Source organism: Indicator indicator, chromosome 2 (assembly GCF_027791375.1).
Source record: "Indicator indicator isolate 239-I01 chromosome 2, UM_Iind_1.1, whole genome shotgun sequence".
Classification (NCBI taxonomy): domain Eukaryota; kingdom Metazoa; phylum Chordata; class Aves; order Piciformes; family Indicatoridae; genus Indicator; species Indicator indicator.
The window spans coordinates 1,111,110-1,138,371 of record NC_072011.1 but is presented as its reverse complement, the minus strand read 5'-3'; the positions used below and the strand labels follow the sequence as shown (position 1 = coordinate 1,138,371).

General features: G+C 51.5%; 1 protein-coding gene across 1 annotated transcript in view; it reads right to left on the bottom strand.

Moving 5' to 3' along the window:
- Positions 1–27,262, bottom strand: part of CD109 (CD109 molecule) — a 106,370-nt gene that overhangs the window by 24,957 nt on the left and 54,151 nt on the right. Inside the window, exons 20-24 of the mRNA XM_054398291.1 lie at positions 8,051–8,164; positions 6,960–7,178; positions 4,169–4,313; positions 3,098–3,274; positions 281–362 (exon numbers count right to left, since the gene is read on the bottom strand). Coding sequence (XP_054254266.1) covers positions 281–362; positions 3,098–3,274; positions 4,169–4,313; positions 6,960–7,178; positions 8,051–8,164 — 737 coding nt within the window. The remainder of the gene's footprint in view (positions 1–280; positions 363–3,097; positions 3,275–4,168; positions 4,314–6,959; positions 7,179–8,050; positions 8,165–27,262) is intronic.

The following is a 27,262-nucleotide window of genomic DNA, read 5'->3' as shown; positions in this document are numbered from 1 at the left end:
GGGAAGCAACAGAAATCTTTCAGTCCAAGCTACTCCCCTGCCTAAAATAATTCATCTTCCATCATTTGCAAAAATGAAAGGTTAATTAATGGCTTTGACAGCAAGTTACCCAGCAGGGTGACCTTAGAGTTGGCCTAGACACCCAAGGAAAATCAGACAGAAGGCTTAACCCAGCTGGAAATTTTTACCAGCTTCACAATCAAAAAAATTTTTTTTTAGGCAGAGGGAAAATATGTGAAATACTCAAATCCTGCAGGGTGAAGCTAGCAGAAGCACTTACCATGTGCTGCCAGAGGGGTCTTGGTTTCCAAAGGCACTAAAAGAGCCATCATCCCTCTGGAAGAGCAGCTCTCTCTGGTAGCCTGGAGTGGAAAAGCAGAGACAGGTGTTGAACACTTTCCTCTCACACAAGTTCCAGCACCAACTGCCTGCTGATGGGCAGGGAGGCACTTCTTGAGGCTGAGAAGGGCACAACTTGAGCTCCTACTTCATTTAAAAAAACTCCTAAATATGTAGGAACACAAAAAAATCTGTGCAGAAGCTGATGAGAGAGCAGGCAGCAGTAACACAAAGGCTGTTCAGTGGGTAAGGAAGAGGCTGGATGGTTGCATCCAGAGGGTGCTGCTCAATGGCTTGAAGTCCAGATGGAGAACAGTGACAGTGGTGTCCCTCAGGGGTCCCTGCTGGGACCTGTGCTGGGTAATGTTTGTAGCATATGACACAGAGAGAGAGATTGAGAGCACCAGTGGAAGATCTTCCTCAGGAGGAGAGGCTGAGGGAGCTGAGGGCTCTGGAGCTTGGAGAGGAGGAGCCTGAGAGGTGAGCTCCTTGCTGGTGCTAAAGCTGTGCAGGGGGAGTGCCCAGAGGCTGGAGCCAGGCTCTGCTGGGTGATGCCCAATGCCAGCACAAGGGGCAGTGGTGGAAGCTGAGCCATAGGAAGTTCCATGGAAACAGGAGGAAGAATTTTTTGCCTGTGAGGGTGACAGAAGCCTGTTGGAGGCTGCCCAAGGGGGTTGTGGAGTCTCCCTCTCTGGAGATATTCCAAGCCCATCTGGCTGTGTTCCTGTGTGAGCTGCTGTAGGTGCCCCTGCTCTGGCAGGGGGTTGGACTGGATGAGCTCTGGAGCTCCCTTCCAGCCCTAACATTCTGTGACTCTGTGAAATATTCCCAAAGCCCTGAAGATGCTGAAATCCTGAGAAGGTCCTTCCTTCTCCACAGGGCTGCTCTCTAGCAGATCACCTCCTAAGCTGTACTGGTGCAACTGATTCTTCCTTCCCAGGTGCAGGTCTGACTACCCTCACCACCTTGCTGGCAGTGCAAAAGCACTCAGCTAAGCCCAACAGCCTGTGTAACACAGACTGCTGAGCAGCACAGGGATACATTTAGGCCAGAATTTGTTGAGCTTGGGTGGGATGAGAAAGCTGAGCAGAAGCAGAGGGAGAAGACTCAGCTATGTCCCACAGCTGCTCTGCTTTCTTCTCCACACCAACCCCCTCACAGGCATACAGAAGGCTCCAAACATGAGAGCATCTAAGACAGGGAAGCCTGGAACAGGAGACGTGGGGGCTGTGAACCACCACATCCATGCCAACAGGCACTCAATCAGACATGAAAAATGATGCTGCAAATGTCAACACACACAAGTGGGAAAGCAGGGAAAAGCAGGATCCTATTAGGAAGATGCAGGCTGGTACTCCCAGAGGAATGGCTGGCAGCCAAAAGGGGTAGGAGGCTGCAGGAGGAGCACAGCAGGGTGGAAAGGACTTCACCACCATGGGAAAGACTGCAGGGGCTCACATTTCAAACAGCTGGGAAATAGATTTGGTGCTTGCTTTGGGTCTAGCACCCAAGTTTTCAGAGCAGGCAGGACTTTTTCTTTCTGAAGAAGTGATTCCAAGCTGGGATCTGTTATTCCCACAAATGATGGACTGGGTCTTTTGGAAAGGCAATGGGTTTTTTTTTTTTTTTCTCTGCCTTTGCTCTAGGTTAATAAAAACTGCTGGAATAAAGATGATAGAGCAGTGCCTGGCCAAATGCCAGGTGCTGCACTTGGGGCACAACAATCCCAAGCAAGTCTCCAGGCTTGGGGCAGTGTGGCTGGAAAGCTGCTGGCAGAAAGGGAGCTGGGGGTGCTGATGGGCAAGCAGCTGAAGAGGAGGCAGCAGTGTGCCCAGGTGGCCAAGAAAGCCAAAGGCATCCTGGCTGGGATCAGCAATGCTGTGTCCAGCAGGAGCAGGGAGGGGATTGTCCCCTGGGACTCAGCTCTGGGGAGGCCACACCTGGAATATTGCATCCAGCTCTGGCCTCCCCAGTTCAGGATCTGCTGGAGAGAGTCCAAGGGAGGGCTCCAAGGATGCTGAAGGGACTGGAGCACTGCCTGGGGAGGAGAGGCTGAGAGCCCTGGGGGTGCTTAGTCTGGAGAGGAGAAGGCTGAGAGGGATCTGATCAATGTCTCTCAATAGCTGAGGGCTGGGGATCAGGAGGGAGGGGCAGGGACAGGCTCTGCTCAGTTGCACCCTGGGATAGGCCAAGGGGCAATGGATGGAAACTGCAGCACAGGAGGTTCCAGCTCAACAGGAGGAGGAACTTCTTGACTGGGAGGGTGACAGAGCCCTGGAGCAGGCTGCCCAGAGAGGTTGTGGAGTCTCCTTGTCTGGAGCCTTTGCAGCCCTGTCTGGATGTGTTCCTGTGGGACCTGTGCTGGATTCTCTGGTCCTGCTCTGGCAGGGGGCTTGGACTGGAAGGTTTCTGAGGTCCCTTCCAACCCCTAACATCCTGTGAGCCTGTGAAATCCATATGAATTACCTTCTAAACTCTATAGTTAATATGAAGTGGAGAAAAAAAAGTAGCTATATCAAAGCAAGATGGTTTCTTCTCTGAATCATCTTCTCTTTATAAATAGAACCATTTGCTCTTTAACTCTGACAGCCAGGAAAGAAGAGGGGAAAAAAAAGAAGTTGTGGACTTCTCTTCCAGTTCCCATGACACCAACAGTGCAGCATCTCAAATACTTTAATGCAGAGCTCCAGATGTCTTTATACCAGTAAGAGCTCTTAAAAACCTAGCTTTTTTTTTTCCCCCTCTCAAGCATACAGACCTTTCCTCATAAAGGATACAGCTTTAGATTTGATCTCCTCCCTCAGCTGCCTGGTTTTAGTCAGGTACTGCAGAACATAAATGTTGGGGGCAAAGTTGATCATATTCTGCTCGCCACAGCCGTAAGGCATCTGAATCAGTGCTGACAAGCCATGGATGGAAGGCCCAAGCAGGTCACCTGGAAGACCAAATGTAATGAAAAATGTCATCAAAAAAGAACATAAGAAGCAAACAAAACTATGGTAAGGGGTTTGAGCTAGTCCCTAGGGTCCCTGGCTTAGATACTAACTGTGAAGAGGAGAATTTTGGAGATGTTTGAGTATAAGATAAATAATGTAAGGCATTGGATACAGAGTGATGACAGCTGAGAGGTTAAAGTCATTCCATTGGGGTATTGAAAACCTTAGAGCTTGCAGCAGAGTTTGGTTGCTCTGCTTTGCCTGCTGGCTCTGCTTCTGGGATTCAGGCTGTGCTATCCTCCCTCTGGCCTTGGGCTTCTCTGTTTTTCACTTCTCTAAAGGCACTGGGAGGGACAAGAGGGAGTGTGTGGCTGTGTGGCTGTCTTGGGCTCCTTTGTCCCCAAGAGGGGGCAAAGAGCTGAATCAAAGGTACAGGGGGGTCCTGTGCTGTTGTTATGATAGATAGATAGATAGATAGATAGATAGATAGATAGATAGATAGATAGATAGATAGATAGATAGACAGATAGATAGATAGATAGACAGAGATAGAGATAGAGATAGAGATAGAGATAGAGATAGAGATAGAGATAGAGATAGAGATAGAGATAGAGATAGAGATATATAAATAGAGATAGAGATGATAGAGAGAAATTATAGAGATTAGAGAGATAGAGACAGAGAGATAGAGATAGAGATAGAGATAGAGATAGAGATAGAGATAGAGATAGAGATAGAGATAGAGATAGAGATAGAGATAGAGATAGAGATAGAGATAGAGATAGAGATAGAGATAGAGATAGAGATAGAGACAGAAATAGATAGAGATAGAGTTGATAGAGATAGCAAAGCAGTAAATACCAAAGATGGAAATCGAACAAGGCAGTCCTTACCAACAGCAGTGACCTGTACTCTCTCACTGCCACTGACAACATCAGCAGGAAAAGTGAAATCCAAAGTTTTTGACACTGCTTGTGGTTTATTGCCAGTCAGGTCCAAAAGGACTGTCTGAGAATAGGTCTGTTCCACTCCTTCAGCCTAGTAAAATGAAGAGAGGGTTATTGTAACCTCCAACAGTGTGCTGCTTTTAGGGCAGCAGTTGTCTGCTTGCTGTACTGAGGCTTCTAAAATGCTGCAGGTATTTTGTGCTGCTTGCTAACACATCAAGGAGCTGAGCTATTGGCCTGTCCAGACTGACACAGAAATGCCTTTCTTACAAAGACTTACCTCCATGACTTGCTCTTGAAGCCCACATTTCATTCACACACTCAGTCAACGAAAGCATCCACACCAAGGGCAGAGCTCCATGGCCAAGCACTTGCCAAGGCAGGAGATGGCACCTTTGTGCTCTCTGTAATCCTATGGCCTAAGGAGGACTTAAACTGAAGTTAGATACATGGCCAAGGAGTTTTTATTTCCTGATGCATGCAAAATCCCTTGAAAAAGCAAAAATAATGTCCCTGGAGCAGAGAAAATGAATGGGTTTCTTTCTTCAGCCTACACCTGAAGCCTAAAAGACATTTAAGTCTCTTCTGCACAACAACTGAACTCCAAAAGGAAGGATATTAAGTGGCTCCACCTGAAAACAGCTTCACAACCCTGCAGGATAGTGAAGTCATTTAAGAGAGGCTGAGCCAGCTGAGGCTGTTCAGCCTGAGGGAAAAGAAGGCAGAGGGGGTTCTCAGCCATGTGTATAAAGACCATGAAGGGAAGGTGTAAAGAAGGAAGGTGGAGCTGAGCTCTTCTCACTGGTGCCCAGAACAGGAGGCAATGCAGACAAATTGAAATAAAGGAATTTCCTTTTCCACATTAAAAAAAAACAACTAATCCTTTTTGTAACTGTGAGAGCAGTCAGACACTGAAATAAGATGCCCAGAGAGGCTGTGAAGGATCCTGCTCTGGCAGGGGGGTTGGACTGAATGATTTTTCAAGGTCCCCTCCAGCCCCTAACACTCTGTGGTTAAGACTCTGACTGCACACAATTCTGAGCATTCAGCTGTGGTTGATTCTGCCCTGAGCAGGGAGGTTGGACTATTCCCTTTCAATCCCAACCACCCTCTAATTTTATGGTCTTAAGCATTTATTTTAGGGTGAAGTCTACAAATGTCTGATACCTTCCCCGAAAATGGAGCCTAACACAAAACAGATGTCCAAAGCTAGGCAAGTCTTACAATTTCTGGTTTCTCACAACATCTGGGAGGGGGGCTAAAGGTCCACCACCAGCAAAAGAGAAATGTTCACTTAAAACAGGCTTTGAACTGAAGCCAGGTGTGTGGCACAACTGATTCCACTTATGCAGAACACAACTATTTGGTCCACTCTCCACAGATAATTAAGCACAAAGGCTTCACTGCTGCACAAGAGAGAATCCAAGGGAGAGGCAGGAGGATGCTTAGGGGACTTGAGCATCTCCCCTGGGAAGAGAGCCTGAGAGCCCTGGGGCTGTTTAGTGTGGAGAAGAGAAGGCTGAGAGGGGATCTGATCAATGTCTCTCAAGAGCTGAGGGCTGGGGGTCAAGTGGAGGGGGCCAAGCTCTGCTGGGTGCTGCACAGCAAGAAGCCAAGGAGCACTGGAGACAAAGTGGAAGAGAGAAGGTTTCAGCTCAAGAGGAGGAGAAACTTCTTTGATGTGAGGGTGAGGGAGCCCTGGAGCAGGCTGCCCAGAGAGGTTGTGGAGTCTCCTTCTCTGGAGCCTTTCCAACCCCACCTGGATGCACTGCTGTGCAGACTACCCTAAGTGATGCTGCTCTGGCAGGGGGGTTGGACCTGATGATCTCTTGAGGTCCCTTCCAACCTTTAATATATAGTGAGACTGTGAAGTAGGCTTCACCTTGCTTTCAGAAGCACTTGAGGCACTCTCTGTTACAGAACAACTCTACATGAGCATTACTGGAAGGGGATCTAAAGAATTTTAAAGGAGAAATTGTTTTCACAGAGTCACAGAATGTTAGGGGCTGCAAGGGACCTCAAGAGCTCATCCAGTCCAACCCCCCTGCCAGAGCAGGGGCACCTACAGCAGCTCACACAGGAACACAGCCAGATGGGCTTGGAATATCTCCAGAGAGGGAGACTCCACAACCCCCCTGGGCAGCCTCCAACAGGCTTCTGTCACCCTCACAGAGAAGAAAAAAATTCTTCCTCCTGTTTGCATGGAACTTCCTATGGCTCAGCTTCCACCACTGCCCCTTGTGCTGGCATTGGGCATCACCCAGCAGAGCCTGGCTCCAGCCTCTGGGCACTCCCCCTGCACAGCTTTAGCACCAGCAAGGAGCTCACCTCTCAGGCTCCTCCTCTCCAAGCTCCAGAGCCCTCAGCTCCCTCAGCCTCTCCTCCTAAGGAAGATGTTTCCATGGCACTTCCTATGCCTCAACTTCCACCCATTGCCCACTTTTAACAGAAGAGTTTTCACCTTACAGTCACCTGGGCTGGAAGCAGCCTTACAGAGCCTTACAGAAGCAAAGTGATTTCCGTTTTTAGTCACAGAGCCATAGGATGGGTTGGAAGGGACCTTGAAGATGACCCAGTTCCACCTCCCTGCCATGGGCAGGGACACCTCACACCAGCCCAGGTTGCTCAAGGGCTCATTCAGCCTGGCCTTGAACACCTCCGGGGAGGAGGCTGCATTCTGCTGCCTGTTTCAGGGAATGGTTGATTTCAGGAGCAAGGCAAGCTGCAGGCTGCTTACCTTCACTAACACTTTCTGGAGGACAGCATCAGAAGCAGCAGATGATATTGCTGTCACTCTGATGGGAATTTCTCCCAGTTGCTTTGGCTTGATGGGGAACTGCAGGGTTTTCCCATCTTCACTTGGTACAGATACAGACTCTTGATTCCCTGTAGCATTTACTTCACTGGATGTCAGGAGAATTTCAAAAGCCTCATTCACATCCAGAATCACAGTAACCTGCAAAGAGAGAAACATTTGCAAAACAAAAGGTTAATGTTGGAAAGATGCTTTTAGAAGCTGCCACCCTGTTTGTTTATAGAGAAAAAGCTTTTATGGTTCACCCACAGAAGAGAAGAGTAAAGCTCTTTAAAAAGAAAGAGTCATAGAATCAGAGTCATAGAATCATAGAATCAGAGAGTCATAGAATCAGAGACTCAAAGAATCATAGAATCACAGAATGGTCCATGCCAGAAAGGACCTCCACAGCTCATCCAGTCCAAGCCCTCTGCACTCAGCAGGGACATCTCCAGCTAGAGCAGCTTGCCCACAGCCCTCTCCAGCCTCACCTGCAAGATCTCCAGGGATGGAGCCTCAACCACCTCCCTGGGCAACCTGTGCCAGTGTTCCACCACCCTCCTGCTGCACAACTTCTTCCTCACATCCAATCTCAAGCTGCTCTGCTCTCCTTTGAAGCCATTGTCCCTGCTCCTGTCCCTGCAGCCCTTTGCAAACAGTCTCTCTGCAGCCTTCTTGGAGCCCCTTCAGGTCCTGGCAGGCTGCTCTTAGGTGTCCCTGCAGCCTTCTCTTCTCCAGGCTGAACACCCCCAGCTCCCTCAGCCTGTCCTCCTAGCAGAGCTGCTCCAAGCCCCTCAGCATTTTCCTGGCCTCCTCTGGCCCCTCTCCATCAGCTCCATGTCCTTCCTGTGCTGAGGGCTCCAGAGCTGCACACAGCACTGCAGGGGAGGTCTGAGCAGAGCAGAGCAAAGTGTCAGAATCACCTCTCTGGCTCTGCTGGCAATGCTGCTTTGGATGCTGCCCTTGGCCTCCAGCAGTGGAGAGCACCCTGGTGTCTGGTAATATTTAAGTACCAAGAGATTGTTTTTTTTTACCTTAGCTTCTTCTTTCAGATAGTTAAAGATGTTCACTTCCAGAATAAACTGCTCTCCTCTGATGACAGAATAGGGCAGGTTCAGGAAAATGAAGAAGGGTTGAAAAGCTTCCAACTGCAAGACAAAAGCAGTAGTGAACCCCTGTGTAAGGATTTAAGTTTGTCTCCCTCTAATTCATAGAATCACAGAATTGTCAGGGCTGGAAGGGACCTCAAGGCTCATCCAGTCCCAATCCCCCTGCCATGGGCAGGGACTCCTCACACTGCAGCAGGTTGCTCACAGCCACATCCAGCCTGGCTGCAAAAACCTCCAGGGATGAGGCTTCCACCACCTCCCTGGGCACCCTGTGCCAGTGTCTCACCACCCTCATGGTCAAGCAAGGCCTCCTCTGGATCCACAGAGAAAATCTCCAACATCTCAGTTTTTGCTGCTGGATCACCAGAACATCCCCCAGACCCATGGTGGGAATTATCTTTTTTGCTTTGCCATCCCTTGCTTATTATTTCATCCCTTTTCTATGTTCCTTTTTTCCCTGCATATATAAGCAAAACAAATTCAAATGGTTTGTTTTTTTTTTTTCCCTAACCAAGTACTCAGCTCCTTCTTGGTTTCATTAGGTTGGACTTGATGATCTCTGGGTCTTTTCCAGCCTGGCTGATTCTGTGGCTCTGTGTAATTCTGTGATTCATTCAGGGGATCCATAAAAGATCCATCCCTGACACAGGAAAAGAAAAAGTAGATTGAGACAGATACTAGCAAGAAACTGACTGTACAAGCTGTCTCCTGAGCTCTTTGAAACTGAGACGCCAGAGAGTGCTTACTTGGACTCTGCAGTTAACAAAATGCCTTGCAGCAGGGCTGCAGCAGAAGCCAAAGATGCCTCTGGTCGTTAGCACCTTTGTGGGAGCTCAGCGGGGGCCATTCAGCTGAGGGCTGCTGACAGCTTTGGCAGGGCAAGTCCCACCGGAGGCACCTGGATGAGGGCTGAGAGTCTATCATCCTGCCAGCCTGGAAGCTGTGGTGTCTCCTGAGGGCTGCTTGAGGTCTCTGGTGAACTGCTCTGAGTGCACCAGCAAGGGGTGGTTAAGACTCTGTCAGCTGCCCTATCTCCATGGCAATACAGAAATGCAACACAAAGCAGCTCTCCCAAGTCCTGGAAGTCACCAGCATCTCAGTGATGTTTTATTTTCCAAGATGGATCCTGGCAGGAGGCCTTTGGTTCTGTTTCTAAAAATACATCTTTTCTTAATTAAAAGGCAAACTGCAGTTAGTGTTCTCTGTGAACAGAGGATTTGGGATGGAGTCTTGGCTCTTAAGAAGTCAGTGTTGAGCTCTCAGCAAGCTAAACAGGATCAGAACTCCACTGTTTGTGGCCATCTGTGCCAGAAGAATGGCTGAAGCATGATAGCTTTCATTATTGACTTCTCAGCTCAAAATGGCTTTAATTTGGTTTTCATTAAAAAAGAAAAAACTCTCCCAAGTGTTTTGAGTTTCAGATTCAAACCCCCCTCAGATTTCTGCCTGCTTAGCAAATTTTCCAACATTTACTTTTCAAAACACTGCTGAAGCTGTCACCAGAAGCATTTCTTTAGGTAGTAGAGAATCATAGAATCACAGAACTGTCAGGGCTGGAAGGGACCTCAAGGACCATCCAGTTCCAACCCCCCTGCCATGGGCAGGGACACCTCACACCACAGCAGGTTGCTCACAGCCACATCCAGCCTGGCTGCAAAAACCTCCAGGGATGAGGCTTCCACCACCTCCCTGGGCAACCTGTGCCAGTGTCTCACCACCCTCATGGGGAACAACTCCTTCCTGACATCCAATCTCAATCTCCCCACTTCTAGTTTTGTTCCATTCTCCCCAGTCCTATCACTCCCTGACACCCTCAAAAAGTCCCTCCCCAGCTTTCTTGTAGCCCTCTTCAGATCCTGGAAGGCCACAAGAAGGTCTCCTGGGAGCCTTCTCCTCTCCAGACTGCACAACCCCAACTCTCTCAGTCTGTCCTCAGAGCAGAGCAGCTCCAGCCCTCTGCTCATCTTCGTGGACCTTCTCTGGACATGTTTTGATGGGAAATCTTTGGCTACTTTTTAGCCAAGGACTCCCCAGGTACCTCTCTTCTTTCACTTTTTTTTTTTTGTTTTTTTGTTTTTTTGTTTTTTTGTTTTGTTTCTCTAGAAGTTTTGCAATACTAAGGGTTTACACTCAGGAGTACTCTGATAGATTACAATAGCATTACAATGCCTTGCAGCTAAACTGAGGCAGTGTGGTCTGGAAGATCAGATAGTGAGGTGGATGGGAACTGGTTGAAGGGAAGAAGTCAGAGAGGTACAGAGAGCACTGTCAGCAAGATTGCTGATGGCACCAAACTGCTGTGGAGTGGTGCCACAGGAGGGTTGTGCTGCCAGTCAGCCAGACTGAGACAGGCTGAGAGCTGGACAGGGAGAATGGAAGGAAATTCAACACGGGCAAGGGGAGAGTCCTGCACCTGGGAAAGAACAACCTCATGGAGCAGGAGAAGCTGGGGACTGAGCTGCTGGAGAGCAGGGAAGGGGAAAAGGCCCTGGGGGTCCTGGTGGGTGGGAGGTTGCCCATGAGCCAGCAATGTGCTCTGGTGGCCAAGAAGGCCAATAACAGCCTGGGGTGGATTAGAAGGGCTGTGGTTAGGAGGTCAAGAGAGGTTCTGCCCCCCCTCTACTCTGCCCTGCTGAGGCCACAGCTGGAATCTTGTGTCCACTTCTGGGGCCCTCAGGTCAAGAAGGACCTCAGGGAACTGCTTGAGAGAGTCCAGCAGAGAGCAACAAAGCTGCTGAAGGCAGTGGAAGATCTTCCTTAGGAGGAGAGGCTGAGGGAGCTGAGGGCTCTGGAGCTTGGAGAGGAGGAGCCTGAGAGGTGAGCTCCTTGCTGGTGCTGAAGATGTGCAGGGGGAGTGCCCAGAGGCTGGAGCCAGGCTCTGCTGGGTGATGCCCAATCCCCTAAAGCCTGGGAGCCTGAGCTCCAGCTCTCACTCATTGTTAGTGACTTTATTTCTACAGAAGGGAGAGGGAAACATTTCCCACCCTGGCTCCCTACCATCATGCCACTCATGCCTACCATGCTCTGCAGCAAGCATGCCAAGACTGGGGGCACCCTTCTGTTCCTTCACAGAATACACTCAGCTGGAAGAGATTTTCAAGCTCATCCAGTCCAACCCCCAACCCAGCTCTGAAGGGTCACCACTAAACCATGTCCCTAAGTACCACAGGCTGCTGGAACACTCCCGGGATGGTGGCTCCAGCACTGCCCTGCTGTCCCTGTTAGAGATCTCACCTGAGGAGTGATGAAGATAGCTTAAAAGGTTAAATAAACTCCTCAAACACTTGAAAGCACAAGAAGAGCCTCAGGAACTGAGCAGCAAGAAGCACCTCAACCCATTGCTGGCTCTCAGGTGTCCACTCTGCTCTTCAACCACAGAATGCCAGGCTGGAAGGGACCCCAGGGACCATCTGGTCCAAGCTCTCTAGGTGACACTGTAGTTGAAATGAGCTGGCCCAGCACCCTGCCACTCCTGGTTAGTCCAAGACAAGTTTTGACAGATGAATGAAAGTGAGGCCAGAATGTAGTCTTCAAGCAATTCTCCCACCCTCCCTCCTGGGCTGTTAGTGGAACCTCTGCTCCATCCTCCTCCCAGTAAGCAAAGTGCCTCCCTCTCCCACCCCAGCCACCTCTTCCCAGCTAGTCTGTGCAAACCTCCCTGGCATGCACTCCCAAATCTTTGGAAAACCCTCTTGGCAGGGCCAGGAAAAGATGGAAGCACTCTGTCCTCAGGCAGCCATTCCCTCTTGACTGGGCACATCCTGAAAGAGCTCCAACAAAACAACTGGGCCAACAGAAAGAGGCTCCAAGCATGTGTGTGATGTCTGAGATATCAGAGGATCAGAGGCTCACAGGATGTTAGGGGTTGGAAGGGACCTCTGGAGAGCTTCCAGTCCAAGCCCCCTGCCAGAGCAGGACCAGAGAATCCAGCACAGGTCACACAGGAACACATCCAGACAGGGCTGCAAAGGTCCCAGACAAGGAGACTCCACAACCTCTCTGGGCAGCCTGTTCCAGGGCTCTGTCACCCTCACAGTCAAGAAGTTCCTCCTCCTGTTAAGCTGGAACCTCCTGTGCTGCAGTTTCCATCCATTGCCCCTTGGCCTGTCCCAAGGTGCAACTGAGCAGAGCCTGTCCCTGTCCCCTCCCTCCTGACCCCCAGCCCTCAGCTATTGAGAGACATTGATCAGATCCCTCTCAGCCTTCTCCTCTCCACACTAAGCACCCCCAGGGCTCTCAGCCTCTCCTCCCCAGGCAGTGCTCCAGTCCCTTCAGCATCCTTGGAGCCCTCCCTTAGACTCTCTCCAGCAGATCCCTGTCCCTCCTGATCTAGGGAGTCCAGACCTGGATGCAATATTCCAGGTGAGGTCTCACTAGGGCAGAACAGAGGGGGATGAGAACCTCCCTGGACCACATTCTGCTGGGAACACTTTTCTTGATGTACTGAGCAGAGCAGGCAGGGGAGGCAGATCCAGTATCAGATATGCCTCTGGTGCTGATATTTTCTGGACAGTCTGAGCACACATGGCCTTTCCATCACTGCATTGGGATAAGGAGGTGGCTGCTCCAGTAATAACCTGAAGCGTGTCCAACTTGGTAGAGTGGGACAGGGTAGTGCCTGGTACCTTGTCCCAGTTAGAGCACGCTGCTTGAAGGAAGACCACAAAGTTACAGACCTGCAGGGCTCAGAGTGTCCAGCCCCATGGGTGGGCACAGGAAATTCTGTATTTCCTCCCATAAACCCTGCACCATCATACAGCTGTCTGCGAGGTCAGTTCCTTTCTCTTTCTTCCTCTGCAAATGAGGATGCTCAGACGACTTGACCATCTCCCTGGGAAGAGAGCCTGAGAGCCCTGGGGCTGTTTAGTCTGGAGAAGAGAAGGCTGAGAGGGGATCTGATCAATGTCTCTCAAGAGCTGAGGGCTGGGGGTCAAGTGGAGGGGGCCAAGCTCTGCTGGGTGCTGCACAGCAAGAAGCCAAGGAGCAGTGGAGACAAAGTGGAAGAGAGAAGGTTTCATCTCAAGAGGAGGAGAAACTTCTTTGGTGTGAGGGTGAGGGAGCCCTGGAGCAGGCTGCCCAGAGAGGTTGTGGAGTCTCCTTCTCTGGAGCCTTTCCAACCCCACCTGGATGCACTGCTGTGTGGCCTGCCCTGGGTGATGCTGTTCTGGCAGGGGGGTAGGACTGGAGGATTTCTGGAGGTCTTTTCCAACCTCTGATGTTCTGTGGTACTGTGATACCATGATTCCTGGATGCAGTGAGCTCACTTATCTGCTGTGTGGGGAGGATGGTTCCAGTGCCATCTGTGGCTTTCAAGACCTGACAGATTTTTACTGTGCAATCTTGGCATCGTTAGCTCTAGTCCCAGGCACTAAGTGGAAGCAGTTCCAGACCTGGCCAGCTATAACCCAGCCTAGCAATGGGGGCAAGAAAGAGCCCTGGGGCATATGGTGAACCCCAGACTGAGAGAGAAGGAGCACTGGGTTTTTGCTGTGATTTGATGTACGGTTTTGTGTACAGCTTTTGGCTTAATAATCTTCTGTGTTAAGCCCAAACCATATACTGATTTGTGTTTCATCTGCTTGGCTCTGCTCAGCACTCTGCACTGCTCTGTGTTTCATCTCCTTGGCTTTGCTCAGCACTCTGCACTGCTCTGTGTTTCATCTCCTTGGCTCTGCTCAGCACTCTGCACTGCTCTGTGTTTCATCTGCTTGGCTCTGCTCAGCACTCTGCACTGCTCTGTGTTTCATCTCCTTGGCTATGCTCAGCACTCTGCACTGCTCTGTGTTTCATCTCCTTGGCTATGCTCAGCACTCTGCACTGCTCTGTGTTTCATCTGCTTGGCTCTGCTCAGCACTCTGCACTGCTCTGTGTTTCATCTGCTTGGCTATGCTCAGCACTCTGCACTGCTCTGTGTTTCATCTCCTTGGCTATGCTCAGCACTCTGCACTGCTCTGTGTTTCATCTCCTTGGCTCTGCTCAGCACTCTGCACTGCTCTGTGTTTCATCTCCTTGGCTATGCTCAGCACTCTGCACTGCTCTGTGTTTCATCTGCTTGGCTCTGCTCAGCACTCTGCACTGCTCTGTGTTTCATCTGCTTGGCTCTGCTCAGCACTCTGCACTGCTCTGTGTTTCATCTGCTTGGCTATGCTCAGCACTCTGCACTGCTCTGTGTTTCATCTGCTTGGCTCTGCTCAGCACTCTGCACTGCTCTGTGTTTCATCTGCTTGGCTCTGCTCAGCACTCTGCACTGCTCTGTGTTTCATCTGCTTGGCTCTGCTCAGCACTCTGCACTGCTCTGTGTTTCATCTGCTTGGCTCTGCTCAGCACTCTGCACTGCTCTGTGTTTCATCTGCTTGGCTCTGCTCAGCACTCTGCACTGCTCTGTGTTTCATCTGCTTGGCTCTGCTCAGCACTCTGCACTGCTCTGTGTTTCATCTGCTTGGCTCTGCTCAGCACTCTGCACTGCTCTGTGTTTCATCTGCTTGGCTCTGCTCAGCACTCTGCACTGCTCTGTGTTTCATCTCCTTGGCTCTGCTCAGCACTCTGCACTGCTCTGTGTTTCATCTCCTTGGCTATGCTCAGCACTCTGCACTGCTCTGTGTTTCATCTCCTTGGCTCTGCTCAGCACTCTGCACTGCTCTGTGTTTCATCTCCTTGGCTATGCTCAGCACTCTGCACTGCTCTGTGTTTCATCTCCTTGGCTATGCTCAGCACTCTGCACTGCTCTGTGTTTCATCTCCTTGGCTCTGCTCAGCACTCTGCACTGCTCTGTGTTTCATCTCCTTGGCTATGCTCAGCACTCTGCACTGCTCTGTGTTTCATCTGCTTGGCTATGCTCAGCACTCTGCACTGCTCTGTGTTTCATCTCCTTGGCTTGCTCAGCACTCTGCACTGCTCTGTGTTTCATCTGCTTGGCTCTGCTCAGCACTCTGCACTGCTCTGTGTTTCATCTCCTTGGCTCTGCTCAGCACTCTGCACTGCTCTGTGTTTCATCTCCTTGGCTATGCTCAGCACTCTGCACTGCTCTGTGTTTCATCTGCTTGGCTATGCTCAGCACTCTGCACTGCTCTGTGTTTCATCTCCTTGGCTATGCTCAGCACTCTGCACTGCTCTGTGTTTCATCTGCTTGGCTCTGCTCAGCACTCTGCACTGCTCTGTGTTTCATCTCCTTGGCTCTGCTCAGCACTCTGCACTGCTCTGTGTTTCATCTGCTTGGCTCTGCTCAGCACTCTGCACTGCTCTGTGTTTCATCTGCTTGGCTATGCTCAGCACTCTGCACTGCTCTGTGTTTCATCTGCTTGGCTCTGCTCAGCACTCTGCACTGCTCTGTGTTTCATCTCCTTGGCTCTGCTCAGCACTCTGCACTGCTCTGTGTTTCATCTCCTTGGCTCTGCTCAGCACTCTGCACTGCTCTGTGTTTCATCTGCTTGGCTCTGCTCAGCACTCTGCACTGCTCTGTGTTTCATCTCCTTGGCTTGCTCAGCACTCTGCACTGCTCTGTGTTTCATCTGCTTGGCTCTGCTCAGCACTCTGCACTGCTCTGTGTTTCATCTCCTTGGCTCTGCTCAGCACTCTGCACTGCTCTGTGTTTCATCTCCTTGGCTCTGCTCAGCACTCTGCACTGCTCTGTGTTTCATCTGCTTGGCTCTGCTCAGCACTCTGCACTGCTCTGTGTTTCATCTCCTTGGCTATGCTCAGCACTCTGCACTGCTCTGTGTTTCATCTCCTTGGCTATGCTCAGCACTCTGCACTGCTCTGTGTTTCATCTCCTTGGCTCTGCTCAGCACTCTGCACTGCTCTGTGTTTCATCTGCTTGGCTCTGCTCAGCACTCTGCACTGCTCTGTGTTTCATCTCCTTGGCTCTGCTCAGCACTCTGCACTGCTCTGTGTTTCATCTCCTTGGCTATGCTCAGCACTCTGCACTGCTCTGTGTTTCATCTCCTTGGCTATGCTCAGCACTCTGCACTGCTCTGTGTTTCATCTGCTTGGCTATGCTCAGCACTCTGCACTGCTCTGTGTTTCATCTGCTTGGCTCTGCTCAGCACTCTGCACTGCTCTGTGTTTCATCTCCTTGGCTCTGCTCAGCACTCTGCACTGCTCTGTGTTTCATCTGCTTGGCTCTGCTCAGCACTCTGCACTGCTCTGTGTTTCATCTCCTTGGCTCTGCTCAGCACTCTGCACTGCTCTGTGTTTCATCTCCTTGGCTCTGCTCAGCACTCTGCACTGCTCTGTGTTTCATCTCCTTGGCTATGCTCAGCACTCTGCACTGCTCTGTGTTTCATCTCCTTGGCTCTGCTCAGCACTCTGCACTGCTCTGTGTTTCATCTCCTTGGCTCTGCTCAGCACTCTGCACTGCTCTGTGTTTCATCTGCTTGGCTATGCTCAGCACTCTGCACTGCTCTGTGTTTCATCTGCTTGGCTCTGCTCAGCACTCTGCACTGCTCTGTGTTTCATCTCCTTGGCTATGCTCAGCACTCTGCACTGCTCTGTGTTTCATCTCCTTGGCTATGCTCAGCACTCTGCACTGCTCTGTGTTTCATCTCCTTGGCTCTGCTCAGCACTCTGCACTGCTCTGTGTTTCATCTGCTTGGCTCTGCTCAGCACTCTGCACTGCTCTGTGTTTCATCTGCTTGGCTATGCTCAGCACTCTGCACTGCTCTGTGTTTCATCTCCTTGGCTCTGCTCAGCACTCTGCACTGCTCTGTGTTTCATCTCCTTGGCTCTGCTCAGCACTCTGCACTGCTCTGTGTTTCATCTCCTTGGCTATGCTCAGCACTCTGCACTGCTCTGTGTTTCATCTGCTTGGCTATGCTCAGCACTCTGCACTGCTCTGTGTTTCATCTCCTTGGCTATGCTCAGCACTCTGCACTGCTCTGTGTTTCATCTCCTTGGCTATGCTCAGCACTCTGCACTGCTCTGTGTTTCATCTCCTTGGCTCTGCTCAGCACTCTGCACTGCTCTGTGTTTCATCTGCTTGGCTCTGCTCAGCACTCTGCACTGCTCTGTGTTTCATCTCCTTGGCTCTGCTCAGCACTCTGCACTGCTCTGTGTTTCATCTGCTTGGCTCTGCTCAGCACTCTGCACTGCTCTGTGTTTCATCTGCTTGGCTATGCTCAGCACTCTGCACTGCTCTGTGTTTCATCTCCTTGGCTCTGCTCAGCACTCTGCACTGCTCTGTGTTTCATCTCCTTGGCTATGCTCAGCACTCTGCACTGCTCTGTGTTTCATCTCCTTGGCTATGCTCAGCACTCTGCACTGCTCTGTGTTTCATCTCCTTGGCTATGCTCAGCACTCTGCACTGCTCTGTGTTTCATCTGCTTGGCTATGCTCAGCACTCTGCACTGCTCTGTGTTTCATCTCCTTGGCTATGCTCAGCACTCTGCACTGCTCTGTGTTTCATCTGCTTGGCTCTGCTCAGCACTCTGCACTGCTCTGTGTTTCATCTCCTTGGCTCTGCTCAGCACTCTGCACTGCTCTGTGTTTCATCTCCTTGGCTCTGCTCAGCACTCTGCACTGCTCTGTGTTTCATCTCCTTGGCTATGCTCAGCACTCTGCACTGCTCTGTGTTTCATCTGCTTGGCTCTGCTCAGCACTCTGCACTGCTCTGTGTTTCATCTCCTTGGCTCTGCTCAGCACTCTGCACTGCTCTGTGTTTCATCTCCTTGGCTATGCTCAGCACTCTGCACTGCTCTGTGTTTCATCTCCTTGGCTCTGCTCAGCACTCTGCACTGCTCTGTGTTTCATCTCCTTGGCTCTGCTCAGCACTCTGCACTGCTCTGTGTTTCATCTGCTTGGCTCTGCTCAGCACTCTGCACTGCTCTGTGTTTCATCTCCTTGGCTCTGCTCAGCACTCTGCACTGCTCTGTGTTTCATCTCCTTGGCTCTGCTCAGCACTCTGCACTGCTCTGTGTTTCATCTGCTTGGCTCTGCTCAGCACTCTGCACTGCTCTGTGTTTCATCTGCTTGGCTCTGCTCAGCACTCTGCACTGCTCTGTGTTTCATCTGCTTGGCTCTGCTCAGCACTCTGCACTGCTCTGTGTTTCATCTGCTTGGCTATGCTCAGCACTCTGCACTGCTCTGTGTTTCATCTGCTTGGCTATGCTCAGCACTCTGCACTGCTCTGTGTTTCATCTGCTTGGCTCTGCTCAGCACTCTGCACTGCTCTGTGTTTCATCTCCTTGGCTCTGCTCAGCACTCTGCACTGCTCTGTGTTTCATCTGCTTGGCTCTGCTCAGCACTCTGCACTGCTCTGTGTTTCATCTGCTTGGCTATGCTCAGCACTCTGCACTGCTCTGTGTTTCATCTCCTTGGCTCTGCTCAGCACTCTACACTGCTCTGTGTTTCATCTGCTTGGCTATGCTCAGCACTCTGCACTGCTCTGTGTTTCATCTGCTTGGCTATGCTCAGCACTCTGCACTGCTCTGTGTTTCATCTGCTTGGCTCTGCTCAGCACTCTGCACTGCTCTGTGTTTCATCTGCTTGGCTCTGCTCAGCACTCTGCACTGCTCTGTGTTTCATCTGCTTGGCTCTGCTCAGCACTCTGCACTGCTCTGTGTTTCATCTGCTTGGCTCTGCTCAGCACTCTGCACTGCTCTGTGTTTCATCTGCTTGGCTCTGCTCAGCACTCTGCACTGCTCTGTGTTTCATCTCCTTGGCTATGCTCAGCACTCTGCACTGCTCTGTGTTTCATCTCCTTGGCTCTGCTCAGCACTCTGCACTGCTCTGTGTTTCATCTGCTTGGCTCTGCTCAGCACTCTGCACTGCTCTGTGTTTCATCTGCTTGGCTCTGCTCAGCACTCTGCACTGCTCTGTGTTTCATCTGCTTGGCTATGCTCAGCACTCTGCACTGCTCTGTGTTTCATCTGCTTGGCTCTGCTCAGCACTCTGCACTGCTCTGTGTTTCATCTGCTTGGCTATGCTCAGCACTCTGCACTGCTCTGTGTTTCATCTCCTTGGCTATGCTCAGCACTCTGCACTGCTCTGTGTTTCATCTCCTTGGCTCTGCTCAGCACTCTGCACTGCTCTGTGTTTCATCTGCTTGGCTCTGCTCAGCACTCTGCACTGCTCTGTGTTTCATCTGCTTGGCTCTGCTCAGCACTCTGCACTGCTCTGTGTTTCATCTCCTTGGCTCTGCTCAGCACTCTGCACTGCTCTGTGTTTCATCTGCTTGGCTCTGCTCAGCACTCTGCACTGCTCTGTGTTTCATCTGCTTGGCTCTGCTCAGCACTCTGCACTGCTCTGTGTTTCATCTGCTTGGCTCTGCTCAGCACTCTGCACTGCTCTGTGTTTCATCTGCTTGGCTCTGCTCAGCACTCTGCACTGCTCTGTGTTTCATCTGCTTGGCTCTGCTCAGCACTCTGCACTGCTCTGTGTTTCATCTCCTTGGCTCTGCTCAGCACTCTGCACTGCTCTGTGTTTCATCTGCTTGGCTCTGCTCAGCACTCTGCACTGCTCTGTGTTTCATCTCCTTGGCTCTGCTCAGCACTCTGCACTGCTCTGTGTTTCATCTGCTTGGCTCTGCTCAGCACTCTGCACTGCTCTGTGTTTCATCTCCTTGGCTCTGCTCAGCACTCTGCACTGCTCTGTGTTTCATCTCCTTGGCTATGCTCAGCACTCTGCACTGCTCTGTGTTTCATCTGCTTGGCTATGCTCAGCACTCTGCACTGCTCTGTGTTTCATCTCCTTGGCTCTGCTCAGCACTCTGCACTGCTCTGTGTTTCATCTGCTTGGCTCTGCTCAGCACTCTGCACTGCTCTGTGTTTCATCTGCTTGGCTATGCTCAGCACTCTGCACTGCTCTGTGTTTCATCTGCTTGGCTCTGCTCAGCACTCTGCACTGCTCTGTGTTTCATCTGCTTGGCTCTGCTCAGCACTCTGCACTGCTCTGTGTTTCATCTGCTTGGCTCTGCTCAGCACTCTGCACTGCTCTGTGTTTCATCTCCTTGGCTCTGCTCAGCACTCTGCACTGCTCTGTGTTTCATCTCCTTGGCTCTGCTCAGCACTCTGCACTGCTCTGTGTTTCATCTGCTTGGCTCTGCTCAGCACTCTGCACTGCTCTGTGTTTCATCTCCTTGGCTCTGCTCAGCACTCTGCACTGCTCTGTGTTTCATCTGCTTGGCTCTGCTCAGCACTCTGCACTGCTCTGTGTTTCATCTGCTTGGCTCTGCTCAGCACTCTGCACTGCTCTGTGTTTCATCTGCTTGGCTCTGCTCAGCACTCTGCACTGCTCTGTGTTTCATCTGCTTGGCTATGCTCAGCACTCTGCACTGCTCTGTGTTTCATCTCCTTGGCTCTGCTCAGCACTCTGCACTGCTCTGTGTTTCATCTGCTTGGCTCTGCTCAGCACTCTACACTGCTCTGTGTTTCATCTGCTTGGCTCTGCTCAGCACTCTACACTGCTCTGTGTTTCATCTCCTTGGCTATGCTCAGCACTCTGCACTGCTCTGTGTTTCATCTGCTTGGCTATGCTCAGCACTCTGCACTGCTCTGTGTTTCATCTGCTTGGCTCTGCTCAGCACTCTGCACTGCTCTGTGTTTCATCTGCTTGGCTCTGCTCAGCACTCTGCACTGCTCTGTGTTTCATCTCCTTGGCTCTGCTCAGCACTCTGCACTGCTCTGTGTTTCATCTGCTTGGCTATGCTCAGCACTCTGCACTGCTCTGTGTTTCATCTGCTTGGCTCTGCTCAGCACTCTGCACTGCTCTGTGTTTCATCTCCTTGGCTCTGCTCAGCACTCTGCACTGCTCTGTGTTTCATCTGCTTGGCTCTGCTCAGCACTCTGCACTGCTCTGTGTTTCATCTCCTTGGCTCTGCTCAGCACTCTGCACTGCTCTGTGTTTCATCTGCTTGGCTCTGCTCAGCACTCTGCACTGCTCTGTGTTTCATCTCCTTGGCTATGCTCAGCACTCTGCACTGCTCTGTGTTTCATCTCCTTGGCTCTGCTCAGCACTCTGCACTGCTCTGTGTTTCATCTCCTTGGCTCTGCTCAGCACTCTGCACTGCTCTGTGTTTCATCTGCTTGGCTATGCTCAGCACTCTGCACTGCTCTGTGTTTCATCTGCTTGGCTCTGCTCAGCACTCTGCACTGCTCTGTGTTTCATCTCCTTGGCTATGCTCAGCACTCTGCACTGCTCTGTGTTTCATCTCCTTGGCTCTGCTCAGCACTCTGCACTGCTCTGTGTTTCATCTCCTTGGCTCTGCTCAGCACTCTGCACTGCTCTGTGTTTCATCTGCTTGGCTCTGCTCAGCACTCTGCACTGCTCTGTGTTTCATCTGCTTGGCTATGCTCAGCACTCTGCACTGCTCTGTGTTTCATCTCCTTGGCTATGCTCAGCACTCTGCACTGCTCTGTGTTTCATCTCCTTGGCTCTGCTCAGCACTCTGCACTGCTCTGTGTTTCATCTCCTTGGCTCTGCTCAGCACTCTGCACTGCTCTGTGTTTCATCTGCTTGGCTCTGCTCAGCACTCTGCACTGCTCTGTGTTTCATCTGCTTGGCTCTGCTCAGCACTCTGCACTGCTCTGTGTTTCATCTCCTTGGCTCTGCTCAGCACTCTGCACTGCTCTGTGTTTCATCTCCTTGGCTCTGCTCAGCACTCTGCACTGCTCTGTGTTTCATCTGCTTGGCTATGCTCAGCACTCTGCACTGCTCTGTGTTTCATCTCCTTGGCTCTGCTCAGCACTCTGCACTGCTCTGTGTTTCATCTCCTTGGCTCTGCTCAGCACTCTGCACTGCTCTGTGTTTCATCTGCTTGGCTCTGCTCAGCACTCTGCACTGCTCTGTGTTTCATCTCCTTGGCTATGCTCAGCACTCTGCACTGCTCTGTGTTTCATCTGCTTGGCTCTGCTCAGCACTCTGCACTGCTCTGTGTTTCATCTCCTTGGCTCTGCTCAGCACTCTGCACTGCTCTGTGTTTCATCTCCTTGGCTCTGCTCAGCACTCTGCACTGCTCTGTGTTTCATCTGCTTGGCTCTGCTCAGCACTCTGCACTGCTCTGTGTTTCATCTCCTTGGCTCTGCTCAGCACTCTGCACTGCTCTGTGTTTCATCTGCTTGGCTCTGCTCAGCACTCTGCACTGCTCTGTGTTTCATCTGCTTGGCTCTGCTCAGCACTCTGCACTGCTCTGTGTTTCATCTCCTTGGCTCTGCTCAGCACTCTGCACTGCTCTGTGTTTCATCTGCTTGGCTCTGCTCAGCACTCTGCACTGCTCTGTGTTTCATCTCCTTGGCTCTGCTCAGCACTCTGCACTGCTCTGTGTTTCATCTCCTTGGCTCTGCTCAGCACTCTGCACTGCTCTGTGTTTCATCTGCTTGGCTCTGCTCAGCACTCTGCACTGCTCTGTGTTTCATCTGCTTGGCTCTGCTCAGCACTCTGCACTGCTCTGTGTTTCATCTGCTTGGCTCTGCTCAGCACTCTGCACTGCTCTGTGTTTCATCTGCTTGGCTCTGCTCAGCACTCTGCACTGCTCTGTGTTTCATCTGCTTGGCTATGCTCAGCACTCTGCACTGCTCTGTGTTTCATCTGCTTGGCTCTGCTCAGCACTCTGCACTGCTCTGTGTTTCATCTGCTTGGCTCTGCTCAGCACTCTGCACTGCTCTGTGTTTCATCTCCTTGGCTCTGCTCAGCACTCTGCACTGCTCTGTGTTTCATCTCCTTGGCTCTGCTCAGCACTCTGCACTGCTCTGTGTTTCATCTGCTTGGCTCTGCTCAGCACTCTGCACTGCTCTGTGTTTCATCTGCTTGGCTATGCTCAGCACTCTGCACTGCTCTGTGTTTCATCTCCTTGGCTCTGCTCAGCACTCTGCACTGCTCTGTGTTTCATCTGCTTGGCTCTGCTCAGCACTCTGCACTGCTCTGTGTTTCATCTGCTTGGCTCTGCTCAGCACTCTGCACTGCTCTGTGTTTCATCTGCTTGGCTCTGCTCAGCACTCTGCACTGCTCTGTGTTTCATCTGCTTGGCTCTGCTCAGCACTCTGCACTGCTCTGTGTTTCATCTGCTTGGCTCTGCTCAGCACTCTGCACTGCTCTGTGTTTCATCTGCTTGGCTCTGCTCAGCACTCTGCACTGCTCTGTGTTTCATCTCCTTGGCTCTGCTCAGCACTCTGCACTGCTCTGTGTTTCATCTCCTTGGCTCTGCTCAGCACTCTGCACTGCTCTGTGTTTCATCTCCTTGGCTCTGCTCAGCACTCTGCACTGCTCTGTGTTTCATCTCCTTGGCTCTGCTCAGCACTCTGCACTGCTCTGTGTTTCATCTGCTTGGCTCTGCTCAGCACTCTGCACTGCTCTGTGTTTCATCTGCTTGGCTCTGCTCAGCACTCTGCACTGCTCTGTGTTTCATCTGCTTGGCTCTGCTCAGCACTCTGCACTGCTCTGTGTTTCATCTGCTTGGCTCTGCTCAGCACTCTGCACTGCTCTGTGTTTCATCTCCTTGGCTCTGCTCAGCACTCTGCACTGCTCTGTGTTTCATCTGCTTGGCTCTGCTCAGCACTCTGCACTGCTCTGTGTTTCATCTCCTTGGCTCTGCTCAGCACTCTGCACTGCTCTGTGTTTCATCTCCTTGGCTCTGCTCAGCACTCTGCACTGCTCTGTGTTTCATCTGCTTGGCTCTGCTCAGCACTCTGCACTGCTCTGTGTTTCATCTCCTTGGCTCTGCTCAGCACTCTGCACTGCTCTGTGTTTCATCTGCTTGGCTCTGCTCAGCACTCTGCACTGCTCTGTGTTTCATCTGCTTGGCTCTGCTCAGCACTCTGCACTGCTCTGTGTTTCATCTGCTTGGCTCTGCTCAGCACTCTGCACTGCTCTGTGTTTCATCTGCTTGGCTCTGCTCAGCACTCTGCACTGCTCTGTGTTTCATCTGCTTGGCTCTGCTCAGCACTCTGCACTGCTCTGTGTTTCATCTGCTTGGCTCTGCTCAGCACTCTGCACTGCTCTGTGTTTCATCTGCTTGGCTCTGCTCAGCACTCTGCACTGCTCTGTGTTTCATCTGCTTGGCTATGCTCAGCACTCTGCACTGCTCTGTGTTTCATCTCCTTGGCTCTGCTCAGCACTCTGCACTGCTCTGTGTTTCATCTGCTTGGCTCTGCTCAGCACTCTGCACTGCTCTGTGTTTCATCTCCTTGGCTCTGCTCAGCACTCTGCACTGCTCTGTGTTTCATCTCCTTGGCTCTGCTCAGCACTCTGCACTGCTCTGTGTTTCATCTGCTTGGCTCTGCTCAGCACTCTGCACTGCTCTGTGTTTCATCTCCTTGGCTCTGCTCAGCACTCTGCACTGCTCTGTGTTTCATCTGCTTGGCTATGCTCAGCACTCTGCACTGCTCTGTGTTTCATCTGCTTGGCTCTGCTCAGCACTCTGCACTGCTCTGTGTTTCATCTCCTTGGCTCTGCTCAGCACTCTGCACTGCTCTGTGTTTCATCTGCTTGGCTCTGCTCAGCACTCTGCACTGCTCTGTGTTTCATCTGCTTGGCTCTGCTCAGCACTCTGCACTGCTCTGTGTTTCATCTGCTTGGCTCTGCTCAGCACTCTGCACTGCTCTGTGTTTCATCTCCTTGGCTCTGCTCAGCACTCTGCACTGCTCTGTGTTTCATCTCCTTGGCTCTGCTCAGCACTCTGCACTGCTCTGTGTTTCATCTGCTTGGCTCTGCTCAGCACTCTGCACTGCTCTGTGTTTCATCTCCTTGGCTCTGCTCAGCACTCTGCACTGCTCTGTGTTTCATCTGCTTGGCTCTGCTCAGCACTCTGCACTGCTCTGTGTTTCATCTGCTTGGCTCTGCTCAGCACTCTGCACTGCTCTGTGTTTCATCTGCTTGGCTCTGCTCAGCACTCTGCACTGCTCTGTGTTTCATCTGCTTGGCTATGCTCAGCACTCTGCACTGCTCTGTGTTTCATCTCCTTGGCTCTGCTCAGCACTCTGCACTGCTCTGTGTTTCATCTGCTTGGCTATGCTCAGCACTCTGCACTGCTCTGTGTTTCATCTCCTTGGCTCTGCTCAGCACTCTGCACTGCTCTGTGTTTCATCTCCTTGGCTCTGCTCAGCACTCTGCACTGCTCTGTGTTTCATCTGCTTGGCTCTGCTCAGCACTCTGCACTGCTCTGTGTTTCATCTGCTTGGCTCTGCTCAGCACTCTGCACTGCTCTGTGTTTCATCTGCTTGGCTATGCTCAGCACTCTGCACTGCTCTGTGTTTCATCTCCTTGGCTATGCTCAGCACTCTGCACTGCTCTGTGTTTCATCTGCTTGGCTCTGCTCAGCACTCTGCACTGCTCTGTGTTTCATCTGCTTGGCTCTGCTCAGCACTCTGCACTGCTCTGTGTTTCATCTCCTTGGCTCTGCTCAGCACTCTGCACTGCTCTGTGTTTCATCTGCTTGGCTCTGCTCAGCACTCTGCACTGCTCTGTGTTTCATCTGCTTGGCTCTGCTCAGCACTCTGCACTGCTCTGTGTTTCATCTGCTTGGCTCTGCTCAGCACTCTGCACTGCTCTGTGTTTCATCTCCTTGGCTCTGCTCAGCACTCTGCACTGCTCTGTGTTTCATCTCCTTGGCTCTGCTCAGCACTCTGCACTGCTCTGTGTTTCATCTGCTTGGCTCTGCTCAGCACTCTGCACTGCTCTGTGTTTCATCTGCTTGGCTTGCTCAGCACTCTGCACTGCTCTGTGTTTCATCTGCTTGGCTCTGCTCAGCACTCTGCACTGCTCTGTGTTTCATCTCCTTGGCTATGCTCAGCACTCTGCACTGCTCTGTGTTTCATCTGCTTGGCTCTGCTCAGCACTCTACACTGCTCTGTGTTTCATCTCCTTGGCTATGCTCAGCACTCTGCACTGCTCTGTGTTTCATCTCCTTGGCTCTGCTCAGCACTCTGCACTGCTCTGTGTTTCATCTGCTTGGCTCTGCTCAGCACTCTGCACTGCTCTGTGTTTCATCTGCTTGGCTCTGCTCAGCACTCTGCACTGCTCTGTGTTTCATCTCCTTGGCTCTGCTCAGCACTCTGCACTGCTCTGTGTTTCATCTGCTTGGCTCTGCTCAGCACTCTGCACTGCTCTGTGTTTCATCTGCTTGGCTCTGCTCAGCACTCTGCACTGCTCTGTGTTTCATCTCCTTGGCTCTGCTCAGCACTCTGCACTGCTCTGTGTTTCATCTCCTTGGCTATGCTCAGCACTCTGCACTGCTCTGTGTTTCATCTCCTTGGCTCTGCTCAGCACTCTGCACTGCTCTGTGTTTCATCTCCTTGGCTCTGCTCAGCACTCTGCACTGCTCTGTGTTTCATCTGCTTGGCTCTGCTCAGCACTCTGCACTGCTCTGTGTTTCATCTCCTTGGCTCTGCTCAGCACTCTGCACTGCTCTGTGTTTCATCTGCTTGGCTCTGCTCAGCACTCTGCACTGCTCTGTGTTTCATCTCCTTGGCTCTGCTCAGCACTCTGCACTGCTCTGTGTTTCATCTGCTTGGCTCTGCTCAGCACTCTGCACTGCTCTGTGTTTCATCTGCTTGGCTCTGCTCAGCACTCTGCACTGCTCTGTGTTTCATCTCCTTGGCTCTGCTCAGCACTCTGCACTGCTCTGTGTTTCATCTCCTTGGCTCTGCTCAGCACTCTGCACTGCTCTGTGTTTCATCTCCTTGGCTCTGCTCAGCACTCTGCACTGCTCTGTGTTTCATCTGCTTGGCTATGCTCAGCACTCTGCACTGCTCTGTGTTTCATCTGCTTGGCTCTGCTCAGCACTCTGCACTGCTCTGTGTTTCATCTCCTTGGCTCTGCTCAGCACTCTGCACTGCTCTGTGTTTCATCTCCTTGGCTCTGCTCAGCACTCTGCACTGCTCTGTGTTTCATCTCCTTGGCTCTGCTCAGCACTCTGCACTGCTCTGTGTTTCATCTGCTTGGCTATGCTCAGCACTCTGCACTGCTCTGTGTTTCATCTCCTTGGCTCTGCTCAGCACTCTGCACTGCTCTGTGTTTCATCTGCTTGGCTCTGCTCAGCACTCTGCACTGCTCTGTGTTTCATCTCCTTGGCTCTGCTCAGCACTCTGCACTGCTCTGTGTTTCATCTCCTTGGCTCTGCTCAGCACTCTGCACTGCTCTGTGTTTCATCTGCTTGGCTCTGCTCAGCACTCTGCACTGCTCTGTGTTTCATCTCCTTGGCTCTGCTCAGCA